This window comes from Pocillopora verrucosa, chromosome 6 (assembly GCF_036669915.1).
Source record: "Pocillopora verrucosa isolate sample1 chromosome 6, ASM3666991v2, whole genome shotgun sequence".
NCBI lineage: Eukaryota > Metazoa > Cnidaria > Anthozoa > Scleractinia > Pocilloporidae > Pocillopora > Pocillopora verrucosa.
Genome location: NC_089317.1, coordinates 20,311,091 through 20,329,590, shown reverse-complemented (window position 1 = coordinate 20,329,590; position 18,500 = coordinate 20,311,091). Strand labels below are relative to the sequence as shown.

Here is an 18,500-nt window from a genome sequence, read left to right as displayed (position 1 = left end):
TGAGCCTTTTTAGGCCTGCTGGAAAAAAAAATGGGCCCGAAATGCAACCCTTTTTCCAGTCTGCCCAAATTTCGCCAATCTTAGCCCGTCTCTCGCGATTGGAATTTCTTTCGCATTCTTCAGCAGTTGTTAGGCGTTTCAACGATGTTGAAACAAGTATAAGAAGTACGAGTAGAACACACTCGCTATGACAAAATTATATTTAGAGATGTTTTGTTAAGATGATAAAAGTCGAAGGTCAGAATTCGAATTACTCGAGCCAAACTTGGCACATTCAAACACTTCTCTCTTCTCTGTCAACAGTTCGTTATCTCAAGTTGACGTACGAACCCAAAATAAATTCCTGATTTAAAAAAGGCCAAGAAAAATAATGGTGAGACAACATGACGTCACAAGAAATCTCTTCCGCCTTGACAACAGTTAATGCCAATAAAAATATGACACTGTGGTGTTATCGAGGTACAAAAGGTAGTGAAAGCATTATACGCCCTGGTGTTCTAAGTGTTATCGTCTCTTCATCCGTTGGATATCATTAATCATCTTTAACGGTGCCAGTTTTAAATCGCTATCCGGTCTAAATGACAATAGGCCATTTCCTAGGGTGTTTTTAGACAGATTTTTAAAATACTTAGACGATATCCATGTTTATATAAAAGTATTAAACACGGTTATGACGTTCAAGATTCCCACATATCTTTTAGAAATATTTCAGAAATTAAAGCAATTAAGCAATTTAATTTTCTTTGTTTAGAAAGGCTCATCTTAATTATCACTCGAAATACTTGGGGGGGGGGTTAAGGGATCGGAGGATTTTGGATGATCACATAGTTTTCAGGGGGGATAGGAGGGGAGCGGGGGTCAGTTATCACCAATGAAGTGGGATCATCAGAATACTAAAAAGCCTTAAGAGCGGATCAGGTAAAGTTATTGTGACACAACCAAAATCCTCCAAACACCCCTACCCCTCTCCCCCGGTAATAAATAATGACCGTTTCCCAACTGTATCCAATTCTGCTAACCCTTCCCCTTCCCCGACGGTAGGGTGTTCAAATGAGGCTATCTGAACAAGGAAAAACTGTTATGGTAGAACACGCTTTTGAATGAATGAAGTTGTCCATTTCTAACGAAAGGTAGAAATGGAAAAAAAGAACGAGTCCTTCACGAGAATTAATGATCCTAACGTCTGCAACCTCTGCAAGTTCTGGCGATGTAATACCAACTAAGCTACAACGAAATGTACGAGTTAGGGCATATACCAGATCATTGAATATGCGAAAAGCATGTGGCAAGCTGAAAGATATTAATAGTGTCCTGAATTGAACTATAGATAGATAAAGAAAAACAAAATAGATTGACGACATAATCCGAGGGACTCAGGTTGGAATCCTCGTGGGAACTCAGAATTTTCGTTTTTTCGCGTGTTCGTGCCAAAGATAACTTGTGGGTCAACTTCTTGGACCAGGATTTTCTTTTACAATAGAGTTTATCCAGTGTCAGAGAAGGGCTACCACAGTGGCAATTGAACGAGGCGAGAAGAGGGCCTGGGAGGGAAACTGAGCTTAAAGTCGACTCAGTCTCTTGCTTTATTCATGTGCCAGATGAAAGTGGGAAGTTTGGTGATGAAAGACAAAAACCTCATCTGCAGCGGGCTCAAATCTTAGCATTTCGATAACTAAGGGATCAGTCTCGCCAAAACATTAGACTAAGCATTAAATGGAGATTTTTAAGCGTCACAAATTCAATGCAGCAAAAGAAAGATCTTCCATAACGATTTTAATATCACTTGTACAAAAATACTGCTTTTTTCACACTGCCCTCCTTGCATGAAAATAATTCAAATGGGCGATGTAACATTTATACACAATCAAGTAGGAAACTTAAGCGTGTTCATCAGCTTTACAAAAATAGAACGCTATTACTTAAAAAAGAACTTATGTACAGTCCTCGTTCGTTTCTGTAGGTGCAAACTGTTTCCCTGCTTCAGGGCACTCAAAGTTCAGTGTTGCGTATAATAAAAACCAGACTCAATAAAGCTTGCTATGATATAAAGCACTTGAACTCCTTGGACCCATTGCTGATACCGTGGTCTCTTAAACAAAATTAATCGATTACAACATTTTTAAAGAAACGGACAATGATTTCACCGAACCAAATTCAATTTGGTGTCGATCAGTACTTATAGCCAAAGAAAGCGAAGATGACAAAGAATCTAGATCGAATCCAATGGTTCCGTCATTACTTTCTTTAAAACAGAGAGCTGTGCATGATAAAGTATGGGATTACACGGAAGTTATGACTAAGTGGCTCAGGTAACAGATGTCCGACGCATTAAAATTGAATGAAATCGTTTTCACGAACGAGAAAGGATTTTCCAGGAAGGTTCCTCGTAAATAAGGTGCAGGTTAGTATAACCCTGCCCCCTTCCCCACCTCTCTTTCAAACAAATTTTCCTAAAATGTAACAGAAAAGGAATAATATGAGTTGAACGTTTTCACTGCGATGCTTCTTCAATTATTTTCGTTTTTGGATCTCGAATGTTATCTCTATGATTCGAAAGGGACTTGAGCACAACGGATCGAGGTCTCCTCCGTAGCGAACTCCATTTCTAGTGAGATGTCAACCGTACCACACAGCCTTCACACGAGATCACGTGACCCTAGCGTGATTATGTAACGAGAAGCTTGTTGCCATGAAGACGCCGCTGCTCTTACTCAGGCTCAAGCCATTTCTTGCAAAGTAGAAACCCTGAAATAGGTGCTTTTTCTTTGCTTATGTTTAGCTTCTTTCATCTTTTACTTCAATCAGTGCACCTGGCCATCTGAAAAGAAGTTTTGATATCGATTAAACTAATACCGGCAGCAATGTGACATAAATAACTCTACGATTGCAAGACATGCTACACAGAGGCTCTTCTCATACACAATTGTTCAATGTTTTCCAAAATTTTTAATGTAACCGTGTCCAACGTTTGCGACTACAGAGATTTACTCTGTGCTAGGATCGTCTAGAAAAAATCGCGAAAACTCTCCTCGTTAGAAACTAAAACCCATCACTATAATAAAAGAGATGTTATTTATTTTGTCTCGTGCGTAAGAAAATGAAAGATCTGGGCCTCCCACGAAGAGTCTAACCTCAGACCTCGGATTTCGCCCCACGATTCTCTGCCACAGAGCTACAGATAACGTTATAGTGGGCTAGGCCACCGCAACTTGTTACCGTGGCTCACGTTTTCCAGCGCTTTCAGGAAATTCGCTTGTTATTTTTTTTTAAAAATTTGAGTCGTCAACATGCAGTCTCTACTGATATTTTCCTTCGTCATGATCGGGCGCTGTGATTATTATGGTTTTATTTGTAACGATATTGAACCCTTCACACCGTTAGAACAGTATGCATATTCTCCATACTGTTCTCTATAAATTTCCCAAGGTGCTGATATGGAGAATTTGTTGAACAATCAAGAGCTAACTTAGTTCGTAATCATTTCCTATATTCTCGTAACATTAATGTTTGATTCGAGGGTGATGATGGGAGAATTCAGATGCCTATCGCTCTTAGGGGTCAAATGGTTCATCAGATGTGCTCTCGCAACTGACCCAGTGCCCCCCCCGGCCAACATAACAATATCCTGAGTAGTTTATCACGGCGACTGACTTCTGTGTCAAGAGCTGAGTCAACTCACTTGGTTCTTAAACAGTGTTCCACCTCAGATGGTTCTTCCCCGAATTCGTCATCGGAGCTGAAAATATCTCTCGTATCTGAAAAAGAAGAACCTCAGGGTTGACTGACACGATAATTGAGTTGGGGAAGGGTAACTATATATAGTATGAGGGGAGGGGGTGGGGGATTTTGTTGATGTCACAATGAAATTTACCTCCTCCCCCTAGAAAGGCTCCCTAATATTATTATGATTTCCCCCCACCCCCCCCCCCTCCCCGCACTGGCTGTTAATTGACAGCCAGTTCTCTATAGTCCACCCTTTGTGGTCTGTTGGCAACGACTGATACCCCCTCTGTTGCCCCCGAAAACCATGTTTAACCCCCCCCCCCCCTCCTCAGAGGATAAACAATGAATGGTCCCTGAGCCGACTACATAAAAACTATGTTTTCATGGTACTTAAAACTAATTAGAAGAAAATTGTGATTCACATATCTTCACAATGTTGAGCCAGTCGGTTTAGGACTTAAAAAACACTTTGGTACCTATAATAAATACACTCTCGTCTGCACCATTGTTTCTTTTAGCTGATCCAGTACAGTACAACAACTCAAATCTCCTCTCGAGCTTCCTGTAAAAGGCAACAACAAAACCAAATTAGTTCGACGTGGCCATTCCCTTCTATTTTCTTACTTTTCTTTTGAACTCATGAATCACAGAGAGTATCGAAGCAACTAGTTTAGTTCCGCCCGTGTTGTTTGTGCAAGTAATTAAGAATGATACTTTTATTTACAATTGTAAGCTTCTTCAACTTGTTTGCATTTTAAAGACTTAAAGGCACTTAACTGACCAATCATTAACGAGTTCCTTGTTGAGTGAAAACAGCACGCCGTAACGTTCACCTGTCTTCACCACCCAAACTGGAAACTTGGGAGTCTTGAGCATGCTACCAACCTGGTCAGAGATTGATACAGGAAACAACTTGTTATGTTTTGTATGCACCAGTACTGTCCCAAAAGCTAAGGGAGCTATGAGATGACATGGCTAAATAGAGTACAGTAAAATCCCGCTAACTCGAACTTTCGTACATTAAGTTTGTTTAGGAGCTTTTTGATAAGGACGTTAGTTTGGGAAGTTAAGCTAAATGTATCACCTTTTTATAAATGTTATCAAGTTTGTACCAATCGCGATTAAAGACTGGGACGTGTTAATCAGCTATGTTCTCACACTTTGACGTTTACTGACCGACGTTTTTACTTAAAATTCGAGTTATCAGAGTAAATTTCAGCTAAGGGAAAGTAAAATTAGTTCAAGTCGCGGGGAGTTCCAGTAAACCGAGTTAAAGTTAGCTGATGGTAAATGACTGGGAAAATGGGGTCAAATCCAAGGGAAATTGGTTCTTGATCGAGTTAGCGGGGGAGTTCGAGTCAACCGGATTCAAGTCAGTGGGGTTCTACTGTATCATCATATTACCTGAAAAGATTTGGGATCAAGATGCTCTTCAAGAGATAAAAATCCAATCTCACTCCGACCTTTAATGCCATTCAGCGGATGGGGCTGTGTATAAGAGAAAGTTACTTGTCAAGGGTGGGTTTCAGAGAAGAGTTTGAAACATCCGTTGTAAAACGAATTAGGCTGAAAAGTGTAAGAGTTAAGTAACCCTTTGGACCCTATGAGTAACCAGCATCTAATTTCTCCTTACTATGATGCCGCTCAATCATCCATCAAGATTATGGGAAAAAAGGAAATGATCGCCAACTTAAGAAGCCCTTGATTGTTAAACAAATTCTCCTTGTAAGTAGCTCAGGGAATGTGTAAAAAAGGTCATGGAGAATATAGATACTGTGTTAGTGTGTAAAGGGTTGAACTGACGATGAGAATCGCCCATAGCCTTTGTAAACATAGTAAGTTACGATAATTCTTTCCTAGGTAAACTGTTGTTTTAAAGATTAATGTTCTTTACAGGCAATATAATGGCTTAAAACGGCAAAGGTAAACTTAAAATGGCAAGCTCCGGTACTCTAGCTGCTTAATAACAACTAACCAGATAATAAGCTCCGAAACAAAGCAAACGATAACAAGACAGCATCCGATCCTGTAACGTTCTCTTCCCCTTACCAGTTTTCGTCCTCTTTTATTAAACTCGATATCACCGTTAAAGACATTGGCGGCTGCTCTGCCAGTTAGCATCAAGTTAATCATGGCCTGTGTTGTGAGGGAAAAGAAAAATGAACTACACAGTCAGATTGAGAAAACACGCATTTACTAAAGTTCACAAAAACAGGTATTCAGATCTTAAGTTTCTCCGCTCACGATGAGTCCATACCGCGACTGTTGCCAATTGAAAAAGAAAGCACCTTGATTCGAAAAAGTTCTGTATGTTGAACTGTTTCGAAGGAACTTCCTACCTGAGAGCACGAGTCGTGAAGACCCATCAAAGTGGAATTCGGGTCTCCTAGATCCTCAGTTACCCTGTAAATACAAAGATTAGAAATATTTAGCAAGTTGAGAAAATGCTGGCCACGTTGTTAAGGATTACCCGATGGACTCTGGATCGAGGGGTATGTGTCCGAGCCCTGACCGGGTCGTTCAGATTTATTGCTGGGAAGGTGGTTTAGTTTTCTTTACTTTGCTTTGTGATTGGTTCTGAAAACTTGCGCCACTTTCTCAACCAATCAAATTCAAGCTAAAACCAATAACGACTTAGTCGCCTGTGTTTTCCCGCGCTTTAGGTAGTTTGGTTGATTCTACTTTGAGTTCTCATTTTCTCTTTATAGCCGTTGTGGCTGTTGGTTTTGGTTTTATGACTTTCAGTGGAAAAGAGCTCTAAAGGCTACATGTTTTATTAATTGACAGAATGTTTACAGCACATCCACGGCGTACCTTTCAATTGATCTGGACAGAATAACCGAATACAAAAACAGAATGCAACCATTTCCGTTTGTGCTTTCAAACTACAAAAGAAAACATAAAGAAGTTACCAAAGACGACTGAACAGCATAGCAAAGACGAGAAAGAGAGAAAGGGAACGAGAAAAAAAAAAACCTCGAAGGGAAGCGCGGACTACAAAAGCTGACCGAGAAGGGCGAGGGAGCTATGGGGCCGGTTTACGGTTACTTCGCCCCATGGCTAGATCACCCCCGGTCAGATCGCTCCTACGAGAGTCAATTCGCTCTATCCATAGAGAAATCTACATTCAGCGTAATATACGTCATTTCAGAAAGGCCACAGACTACAATACACGCCTTTCACGCAAAAGAAAGATCCGCCATTTTAAAACGCAGTCTACCCAGCTTCACCTGGAATTGGGTTTGAAATCGATTATAAATGGCGGACCTCGTGTAAAAACGCACTTTCAAAAAATAATGATAAGAGGCAGCAGGAATTAGGAACTAGAGAAGATGGAGGAAACAATATTTTAACGCGTTCGTAGATAGCACAGCAAATTCGCTTCTTTGTATTAAATATGTTGTGTTTAAAATGGAACATACTGTGATCTCTAGATTCGTCATAGAACATTTCGACAAAAAAATACTAAGATAAGCGCCGAGTACTTACAAATGATAAGTGCTTCTTTATGAACCTTTCCAGGTGGGAAAACTCGGTAAATCTGAACTGATGAAGCTGTAAATTCAGACGAAAAAAACCTTTTTTCCTTATAATCATATCTTATAAACTGTCTGAGCTTTCGTTTCTCACTCAATACCCAAAGTAAAATGAAACAACCTAAGTGGAAAATGTTAGAGAACCCCACCCCAGCGGGACCCCACCCAATCACGAGTACTTGGGTGGTTGAAAGTATTCAAATCGAAAAAAAACTCTACGCCAGGGAAAACCACCGCTAAATTTATGAAGATCGAAGTGACTAGAGGGTTTTATTCCACCCTTGCCCCAGCCTGCAGTGCAGGTGTCTTATTTCGGTGAGTTAATGTTAGGAGATCGCGATCGGTTATCCAACTGGCCATGGTTGATTCAGAGTTAGAGTGGACGGTGAGGGAGGGGGCAGGGAAATGCGAGGTAATTTCTACTGCCCCACCTCCTCCCCTCTCCTTTCTTTTAACCGACGCTCACCCCCTTGATACGAATTTTTTTCTCCCCAGCGTTCCGCTGCTGTAAAAATCAAAGATGTCAGCAGCAACTTTCACCAAGAATATACTTAGCACTCGCTCGCCAAAACTACGCCTTCTTTGCCAACTACCCACATCCCTTTTCAGTCTAATACACAATGTAACAGCGTCTGCAACTGGTGGTATTACTCTTTGCGAGCAGCACAAGCCCTCCCTTTTTTAATTACGGCTTTTTTTATTAATAATTTTGCCAACTTTCGCGCAATACTGATAATCGTGCAATTTACGTAGCCAACTCAAAAAGAAGCATCGAGTACCAGCTAGTAAAAGCAAGTGACGACAGAATCGAATAAGCACATTAAGATAAAAATCAAAACTTTAGTGATGTGCACCTTTTCCGTGAGCTGATCTTCTCTGTAGTCGTCCATTGTCGCCCAGTTACACTCACCGCACGGCCTGAAATAAAAAATTTATCGATCACGGGCGCTCACGAAATTGGAAAGCGCAGAGATACTTACGGAGTGTGTACCCATTGAAGGCTAAGGAACTGGATGATCGATACACTTATAAATTTTCTGTTACGCTGACTCAACCTCTATAGCTTGTTCCAGGCGTCCAGTTAGTAAAACGGAACGAAATAGTTAACGGCGCGATAGTGGCGGTAGAGGTTGGGTCGGGTCATTCATTACGCGACCCGTTCCAGACCTCCCTCTCTATTTCACTTCCCCGCCGCTATAGCGCCTTTTATTTTCGCATTGAGTTTTACTACCTAAGCACCTAGAATAGGCTTATTAACGATTTCTCTGAGCTCCAAGGTGTGGGGTTCGATTCTCTATTTTGCTTTCCCACGTTCATGACATAAGGAATGAAGTTTTAATCAAAGTTTGAAATTTTTCTTTAAGCGACAACGTAAACTTTCGGCCTCGTCGCCTGACTATGACAAGCAGTATAGCAGCTGAAACGCTTCAGTCAATGCAATTGATTAGCCTGAATCTTATATCGTGAGACAAACAATCAAATGCTTATTTTTCTACGAAACCACGATGAACAACAACATTTCCCATAACATACAATTTGTAACACTCACAGTACTACCGTTGCGCGCTGTTGGCCTCCTGCTTGCCAGAGGATCTTCGTCATGGCTGTAATTAGTGCCTTCTGGCGGTCAGACGACATTGGTCTTAACATACTACGGAACAAAAAACCAAAGGTATTTCTCATTCAGAGAATTTCCATTCAAATACTTCTCGGTATCTCCCTATGCGAGAATATCAAAACCATGACTTTGCAACTTTTTTTTTCTTTAACAAAATAGCTATTCTGATTGATTCAAACAAAATTTAAACTTATTTCGTGACACTGCATAATCGAGACTCTACTAGTTACTGATAATTTTTCTTAGAGAGAATTCGTCACGGTTTGTCGACAAAGGAAAATCTGACCTCAATTTTTTCAAATTCTTCGTTTGAAATCCGTGTTCACACTCAGTGAGCCATTTTATGTTAGAGAGGGTTGGGTAACTCGGCGCTGGATCGAGTTTGTTTACTGACAAACATTCTTCACAAATCTCTTTTGTACAAGCAATAATTCAGAACACATCGTTTCCAAATGGCCCAAAAACCCTAAGAAGTGTAAACACAGTCTCGACACACGTTTGTTACACGAAACAAATCAAACCAGTCGACACCAAAAATAAGATAAAATTCCAATCCATGCGGGGAAATCAAATGATCTTTACTCTCTTTCTCAGAATGGCACTTTGAGAATAAAACTGACCCCATCTACTCATAAGCTTGAGATTTCAAACCAAATATCCTAAATTTGCCTTTAATCGATTGTTGTCCTGGTTACCTTTTCACGTGTTCAATGGACGGCTGGTCGCACAACAAGAATCTCAACAGGAATCCCTGCAAACATGCCATGATCCCGTCAGGCCCCAACTACGGAAGTGAGTGAACAAAATATTAAAACGATAGTCTCCGTTTGGCTCAAAAATAAGCTTGGATAACATTTCATTGTTAATCATTTAGCCATCCAAAAAGTTCCCAACGCTCATTTGAAAATTGCTCTCGATAATACATCCAAAAAGTTCCCGACGCTCATTTGAAAATTGCTCTCGATAATACACTGGGCCAGGTTGTTCATGATAAGATGTAGCTGAACTGAACCTCGGTTTTGTGTGAATTTTTCAGATGGTTTAGTAATTTTTTTTCAGACAAATTACTATTCGCATCATTTAGTTTTTTTCAAATCTGCCTCACAACTGACCACTGCATAAAATCTCACCTAAATTTAACTCCAATTAATACTTCGCGCACGGAAAGTCAAACTATAATTTGAACCTCAGGTTGGCGCTGACCACCTCTCAAACAACCGGCTCTCTTTACCCCCCAAGTTACCTTATGGAAGCTTAGAGCGTAAGACTTGTGCGAAAAGAAGTTGATATGCTGTCTTCTCCAGTCAGAGTTGAAAGACGTGTACGGTGTACCAAATAATAACACACGGAGGGCCTGGAAAGTGATTGAAAGGACGTTTAAACCTTTCCACTGAAATATTTAACTATCAAGGTTCTGACAGTACACTGACGGTCATCGATACTGTTCTCAAAATTTCAGATCTTAGAATTTGGTGGTAAATTAAACAACACCCTCTCTAACTGATATTTTTCTTTCATCTCGTCAACTTTACAGTTGAAAATCATTATTGATAATTCCGTTTTGGTCACTCCTGGGAGTGAGTACATGGTGAGGATCTGAACTCTGACTATTCCCCAGTCGTCTTCAAAGCAGAAGCCAACCAACGCGAGTAGAATTGGAGAGAGAAGTGTGCGCCGCGCACTTTTTGGAGGCAACCGAGGATGAGTCAGACCCGATCCCCAGGCTGTACCGACTTATTTTGCGCCCGGAAGCTCTAACAACTGAGCTAAAGAGAACTCAATAGTAAGCTTGTCCAATCAGACAACATGAAAATATAACAAGGGGCCATTGAGAATTGAAACAGGGTTAAAGCCTGAAGCGTGAGAAAACGCGAGAAAACGCGCGAAAACGCGGAAACGCGAGTGACCAAGACGCGACTGATTTGAGTAATGAATCTGATTGGCAGAGAAAGTGGCGCAAGTTTCTGGACTTAGCACATAGCGAATTCAAAGCAAAACAAAAGCAATTCCAGATAACTTGCGACAATCAAGTTAAAATTATATTATTCTATGTAAAAAGCGCCTCAGAAATTCCCAGGAAAGGTTATCTCGCATGTGTTCTAGGTAGAGATTGAATAATAATCGGCATGTCCCGAACGGATTCGAACTCCAAAAACAGTGGATCTCACTCAAATCAATTTTTGAAGATTTGTCATAGAACTAAAGCAATATCTACGACGCATGTCTTACCTTGGCTACCTCCAATGTGATTGGATCCCCGCCCGGCACAGCTGGTTTAACGCATTCTGTGGCGCGTTCTCTTTCCAAGGGCTTTCTTTGACTGGTAGAATTTTGTCTCTTAGGGCGGGATGAAGGAAGTAACGGTCCAATGTCTACCGGTTAAAGTAAAACAAAATCATTTCGTAAGTTTAAGGGTTGACATAAGCAGACGCCTTGATCGGAGAGAAGCTTCTACCCAGGCTCCTCTGGGTACAAAGACAAAGACAAAGTCATCCGGGATTGCTGTAGTTTTTCTTAATTTCGGGAGTCGTCATCAAATTTAAAAAAAAAAATAGCTTTTGGACACAAGAGGATTCTAACTCCGCATTTGTTGTAAAAAGTAACTGGTTTGAACAATACCAAGCTAGATGGCCACTTTTGAGAGGCTGCTCACTTGTAAACTCATGTCCTCATTCAATTATCTAATAAATTTTAGTCAGTGAAGATGACCGAAAAGGAAAGCGCGCGAAAAACATGTGAAAAAGCACAAATAACGGCGAAGATCCTTTCCTTAACTTCTCACCCTCCGCCCCCTTCTCCCTTCCCCTCCTCCCCCCCCCCACCTCCTCCCCCCTCCCTCACTCACGGCTACGAAAAAAGAGAAAGAAGGAAAAAAAACAGCCAGATTTGTAGCAATATGTGATCCAGTCGTAACCAGACAAGTATTAGAAACACCCTCATAGGATTGGCGGGGGGATGTATCCAGTCCCACTGGACCCTCTTCTAAATCCGCCACTTGGTTGGTAACATAGCAACAGTCTAAGACCTGCCTCAAATAAACAACACATCGTGGAAAATTGCGCTAGTTGTTACTCGCAAACTGAACACACAAAGTTGAAACATTAAATTGATCTTAAGTTCTGCTAAATCAACTAAAACATGTCTTAAAAGGCAACAAGACTGCTAAGTTGAATTGTTTTCACTGATGACTGACAAGTAATTGCGTTCTCCAAACGTTATCCAAACTGTAGATTCAAAGTCCAGAAAAACACGACGTGTTCGAGAGAGACATATAATAAAAAGACAAAAACAAATGGAAAAGATACCAACCGGATCTGTACCACAACAAAGTATTCATTTTCAGAAGCCGCTTGTAAAGTTTTAATTCAACTACATCTCAATATGTTCTCCTCTACTTTGTGATATACCCGTGAGTTACTCTTAACCAAAGTGTCTAAACCAGTAATTGTAATATCACTAATATCTCAGTCTCTTACGTCAAAAGAAAACTGTCTACAAACTGTGTTAATTACCCAATGATAGCTCCTTAACGAGTTCCTGTTTCACTTCATGTTGAGGACATTTTTCTGGTTTAGGCGCAGGCTGCACCTGAAGAAAAAAACGCGTTAAATCTGCCATCATAAACGCTGAAACTGTATAATGCTTCACTGATACTTTTTAAAAGTAGAGAAATCGACCCTCTGGACCACTTGCCCGCGTTTCCCGCCCTCAGCCGGTTGAATGTCTTTTGTACTTCGAGTTCTTATTGGCTTCTATTGGATTTCCTTTGATTCTGTTTGGTCGTTGTGATAACTTAAGATTTGGTTTCACGACAGCGAACCACTATCGCTCTAAATGAAGAACTCACCATAAGTTCTCGCATTTTTTCACCTCTGTGATAAAATTCTTGGAAAAGAAACCAAAAACACGAAGCACCCACGTTATGATGACAGCATTTCCACACCTCTAGCACTTTGTTACATCAGACTCTTAAACCCTTTCAATTTCAAGGTTTCATTCTTCTTACTGCCTGTCATACAATTCTTGTGATGTTAATTGGGAGAACCAGGTATTAGATCGACTTATAATTCCTTAACTGATACTGGTCTTTTTCTATATTCTCATTACTTAACTACTTAACATTGTATTAATATTCTAGGGAGAAATTTTGTCTTGGTCACCAATGATAATTAAAGAGTTAATATTTTGATATAATAGTATTTAATGTTTTGTTTCGCCCTAAGCTATTCTTAAATTGTTCAGTTTATCATCATAAGTCACTCACCGACGTTTCCGCTCTGTTACCAGATTTTACAGCAGATGTTTCTTTTGGAGTGGGTGCATGAAAGCTCGTTTGTCTAACAGGTTTAACTGGTTTGGGTTGGATAGATCTAGAAGGTTTGACCGGTTTCTGCTCCAGGATTTTTGTGCGTTCCCTTCCGTGTCTTGAACACACATGTAAAGTACCTCTGCTTTCTTGATGTATTGGAGGTGTCAGCACATGGCCAGCGTCTGTGTAAGGATTCGAGAAAAGAGAATATGATCACTGCCTACTCTTCTCTTATCTTTCACACACTGCTGGGTCATGCAGTCTTAGGAGAGACTTGCCGGGAATATTAAACTGTCAGGACAGCAACGCTGAAGACGAAATCGCTTTAAAAACGAATTTATATTTTTGGTTAGAATTTTGCGAATAGTTGGACGTGTTTACCGTCTTTTGCGCCGCCCTACCCGGCTATACATCAGAAAAACGCATGTGAGCGTTGGGTCCCAATTGGAAACTTAAATAATTTGCTATCGCGGTTTCTGTTATCAAACCACACAAATTTTAGTAACTGCACGTTGTTGTTTTGCAGAAGAAGGCTAAGAAATGTACATATTTTTAAAACGCACGTGGTGAGCTATTGTTCTGCTCATTAGATCTTTTTGTTTTGCCACGTTCTCAGTAGTGCCTACTGCTGGCACTACCACGACGAAAGGAAGGATGGGAAGGAAAGAGACAGTGAGAGGAGAGTCTTCCCTTTTTCTTTCTACCCATCTGAACCCCTCCCCCTCTCCCCGCGCACTTCTTGCGTGCATTCCTTGTCAGCTCGAGACTTCTATCGCGCGAGAGTTTATGAGGGCGAATTGAGAGCGAATAGCCAATCAGATTGCAGCATTTGTGATAGAACGCTTATGGTTCTATACTAATGAAAACTAGAGATACGGCTGAGAACGAGTATGCTAAATGATTTTGAAAGTACTCGTTTCTCTCTTTTCATCATTTCCGAGGGTTTTTTTGGGGGGGAGTAGGAAGGTACCAGCTTCTGTGGTAACTTTTTGACCAGTCAAAGTTACAGTGTATCTATTGAAACTGGGCCACCCGGAAAGAGGACCATTTACCGCTTTTTTTTAATTTAACAGAGACACTCTTTGACAAAGGTTTTGCTTCGGTAGGAAATTAATGCAACATACAAATCATTAATTTGTACCCCTACAACTCTTGGACCTCATCAGAACTTGACGTTCAACCAACGATCCGTGATCACTTAAATATGACCGATCAACGAACATTGTGTTGAGATTCATAGTTTTGTGCCATACAATTGATCAGCTGGAGTTGAAAGTGTCGCAGTCTATTGTTTAAGTTTTGCCCTGTGATTGATTCTCGTTGTCTCTGAGGCCTCATGTTCAAAAGGTACTCAGTAATATTGCTAGCTCGTGTCACCAACACCTGGGTTACCTATTTGACAAGAGAGCTTCTACAGAATGACTGGGTGGGGAAGGGAGACCTATTTGGTGGGGAAGGGGGGCTTATTTAATGGGGAAAGGGGGGCCTATTTGGTGGGAGAGGGGGGCCTATTTGGTAAGGGAGGGGGCCTATTTGGTAGGGGGGGAGGGTCTATTTGGTGGGGAAAGGAGGGCCAATTTGATGGGAGCAGAGGGCCTATTTGGTGGGTAAGGGAGACCTATTTTGGGGGGGGAATGGGGCTTATTTGGTGGGGAAGGGGGACCTAATTGATAGGGGAGGGGGGCCTATTTGGTGGGGGAGGGGAGCCTATTTGGTGGGGAAGGGGTTTTTTTCGGGTGGGGAATGGGGGCTCTACTAGGTTGGGGAGGGGGACTACTTGACAAGAGAGGTCTATGCAGCCTTTACCTATGTCAATGTCTTCAATAACATCTTCTTGAACATCTTCTAACTCCAATGTGCTTGACCTTTTAAGGGTTAACTAAAAAAATAACAAAACACAATGTTAAATCCAATAATACAATTGAACCACCATTATTCTACAAATTCTTTCTTAAGCAAAGAGACCATACAAAACCAAAATGTCCATGAAAATACTTCCAAATTAGAGACAATTTTGTATGTGTGCAAAATCATTTAATCATTATTTCATGACTGCATTTGCAACAAAGGTGTTGTATTCACAACAGAATGACTCATAAAGGATCCCATTTGGCCATATATCTCCTATCTTTTTTCTGTGCATTACCTCTCTGTCTCTAAAACAATTAAACCTTAAGGCATTCTTCATATCCAGGCCCTTGTTGGACTGTGCTATAAGACACCATCCCTAGTTTCCAAATGCTGGGTAGCACTACTCATAATCAGAAATTTACACACAAGTACCTGAGGAGCTGCTTACTAGTAGGGAAGTATTAGATCAACATGATAAAAAAACCAGCCATGTTTGGATTATGGCCCTTCTTAAGAGGGGAAAGAAGTCCATGGGATTACAAGGGGCTTTTTGATACTGATAGAGGGCTTCGCCAAAAAAATCGTCACTTCTTGTTTCTATTTCAGGTCAATTGACTTGGTACTTCCACATTGAAAGGTAATATTCATTCACATACAAAGGTCAATTTCGATACACTTGTTGTACCTGGTTTTAGAGTCATAATCTGTGCAGAAATTAATCTGTAGACACTCAACCCTGTTATAATGAGGAATATTTCTTCAACTAGAAATTTGAAAGATATCTGGTCTTTTAACATCTGTTGCATTGCAGTGTATCATTATATCAGGCCTTTCAAAAGACTTCTAACCTACATGTGAGGGAAGAGCAGATCAAAGAAGTTATATGTAACTACAACTAACTCTAGTTTTTAAAGTTAACAAGATCCATTTGTAAGCCACATGAGTATAAAACTAATATTCTAGTTAGCAATAACAATATACAGTCATTATAACAGTATAATACAGTTTGCAGTTTACTACACTTACTGTCTTTGGTACTGGCTTTGCAAGGCTGTAAAAACAACAGAAAGGACAAAATTAACCCTGAGTTTTTATCACTATGTTACCAAAGTGTTAAAAAAGGCTGATACCTGACCAAAACACATAGCTGGAAAGTAATGGAAAGTTTCAAAGAAAAATTCCATTAAAGTAACTATCGAAATCAATGTGAAAGATTATAAAATTAGTTCACTCATTATATTCATATTAAGTGGTATTTAGTGTTATTTTCTGCAACCCTAGGCATACAGGAATTTGGATACCCTTCTTTAACAGGATGATTGCCAATCTAGCAACCTGTACTCAATCATCATGTTGCAAGTTGTGACATTTTTTAAGTTAGCTCATGTCTGTTGGCTAAAGGGCTCTAAGGCAGTTACATGTACTTTGTACATTTTAGAGTGTAAACAACACTTGTGATGCATGATGTGTCACATGGGGTGTCAAGGGAAGCATAATGGAGAGGCGTAAAAAATGTAACAGAGATCTTTGTAACAATTGTGGTGTTTTTATATATATTTTGGGCATGGGTAGCATATATACTCATCATCCACAACACCCTTGACCAGTCTACAATTATACTTCCTCTCTGTGATTAGCTGATATTTACAAACCTTTTGTCAAAAACTTTTGCCCATCTATCCAGCATGTTGTTGGTTTCCTCAGCATTCCTTGACATGCTAAAATATATGAAAACACTGGTAAATATGTCAGTACCACGGCAAAGCTGTGGCACTTGGCAAAGCTCTGACCAGGTTTCTCTAAATATTGAATTTCCAACACCTAACTTGGGAGAAATTGGCACTGCAATGTCTAATAAAGGTATCTGATCCCTTTTGTTCAGTTTTTCAAGCTAGTATCCTCCTTATCATCATTATTATTACCAGCCGTATTATTATCATGTATTTTTTACTGTCATTACTGTTATTTTCATGATTATTGTTGTTTATTGTTATTATTATTATCATTCATAAACAGCTTTGATTCATATTATTCATTGAATTTAGCCTGTTACGGTATATTGCAAAGGTAAAGACAATTTGTTCATCGATGATTCATTCTCTAATAAAAAGCAAAGTTACAAAAGCAGGGTACCGTTATGTAAGCTGCAGGACAATCGGCTACACTTAGTAAAAATTAAAACCGAACTCATTTGGACACAATGAAAAATATCCATTTCACCTTTCTTTGTTCGTTTCTTGAACTCTCCTTTCAACTCCAAATTTTCCCAAAGGCACTGTACTCGTTAGTCACACAAAGTGGCTTTCAAATTTGCTACTAACCCTCTTCCATACTCTCCTGTTTAACTCCTGACATCAGAAAGAGGATCTAGAGAGTCCAGTTCACCAAGTGCGATTTTCACACGTATCTCAGAGAAAACAGTAATTCTTCTGAAATGACATTTACAACATCTTGATAAAGTTTTTTACTTCTTTAAAACTTACATAATGAACATGACATTGCAATACTGAGAAGGCAAGCGCCTGCCATCTTTGTTTCTATGCAAACTGTTTGTGGTACCCAGGTTTCCTCAGGAAGAGCTATATTGGAGATTAGTCAAGATGAAGGGGGAGGGGGAGGGGAGGTTTCATGGAATCACACGGTTGTCATGGACAACGGATGGGGGGGACCAGTCGTCGCCAACAAAGTGCTAAGGGAGAGCTATGGAAAATTAGGAGGGGGGTGGGTCACAGGAATATTACAAACCTATAGTGGGGAATCAAGTAAATTTTATTTCGACACAACCAAAATCCTTTACCCCCCCCCCGCCAAGCAATAAGCAATAAAAAATAATGACCATTCCTTTAATAAATTCCTAATCAAGTTTCAGAAGAAAATTGCCAACGATTATGTGTAAGGGTTACGCTTATTTTTCCCCTCACTGTTACTGATTGAAGGTGAATGTGACGTTTTCCTAGAAATCATGGCTAAATAACGTTTTCTAGTTTCCCGTCCCTAAGTTTTAGACACAGCAGGTGCGAGGTGCAGTTTACATAGCGTGACTTGGCTAACCTCTTTCTAATACCGACGAAAACCGCGATCATGAATAATAATGAATTATTAATAATGCTAAACATTTTTAATTAAGATATGAATTTGCCGGTACTCTTTATACGATGTTGCTAAGAGTCTTACTCAATGAAATATTGGCAATGTATTTTTGGACCGAGCCTGGCCGATGCTATTGGACGGCAATAAAAGGAATCGACCATCGAATCTCTGAAGTAATTATAAACGGTACATCGGTCTGGGAAAATATCGGGGATAATAATTAATGATATAGATATATGGGGCGATCGGAAGGAAAAATATTTGTTCCTCGAATAGCTGGCCTTTAATTTTAGCACTGCATACTTAAACAAGGAGCAGAAATCGCGACCGATCGAATTTGTCAGTCAGCAGTACGGAATTATTTTTTCCGTGT

At 40.1% G+C, this 18,500-nt stretch overlaps 1 protein-coding gene across 2 annotated transcripts; it reads right to left on the bottom strand.

Annotated features, from left to right (window-relative positions):
* Positions 1-1,758: 1,758 nt before the first annotated feature.
* Positions 1,759-17,565, bottom strand: LOC131792457 (inactive ubiquitin carboxyl-terminal hydrolase MINDY-4B). 2 transcript variants are annotated; one of them, XM_059109822.2, is made up of 20 exons: positions 17,258-17,565; positions 16,690-16,755; positions 16,064-16,088; positions 14,993-15,065; positions 13,142-13,368; positions 12,390-12,465; positions 11,107-11,249; positions 10,121-10,231; positions 9,573-9,661; positions 8,809-8,910; positions 8,114-8,177; positions 7,213-7,278; positions 6,538-6,608; positions 6,063-6,126; positions 5,773-5,859; positions 5,128-5,211; positions 4,505-4,608; positions 4,200-4,285; positions 3,680-3,755; positions 1,759-2,818 (listed from the first exon to the last, which is right to left on the bottom strand). In XM_059109822.2, exons 2-20 carry the CDS (start codon positions 16,752-16,754, stop codon positions 2,776-2,778), a joined length of 1,656 nt encoding a protein of 551 aa, XP_058965805.2. In that variant the 5' UTR covers position 16,755; positions 17,258-17,565; the 3' UTR covers positions 1,759-2,775. The 2 variants fall into 2 exon arrangements, with proteins under 2 accessions (XP_058965805.2, XP_058965813.2); XM_059109830.2 differs by having other exon boundaries at positions 17,359-17,565.
* Between the last annotated feature and the right edge of the window lie 935 nt (positions 17,566-18,500).

Coding starts and splice junctions, on each gene's coding strand:
- LOC131792457 (XM_059109822.2), bottom strand. CDS start 16,754: ATGTCAAGGAATGCTGAGGAAACCAACAACATGCTGGATAGATGGGCA. Junction 16,089..16,689: donor GCAAAAGTTTTTGACAAAAG/GTTTGTAAATAT, acceptor TTGTTTTTACAG/CCTTGCAAAGCCAGTACCAA. Junction 5,212..5,772: donor ATAAAAGAGGACGAAAACTG/GTAAGGGGAAGA, acceptor TCTTATACACAG/CCCCATCCGCTGAATGGCAT.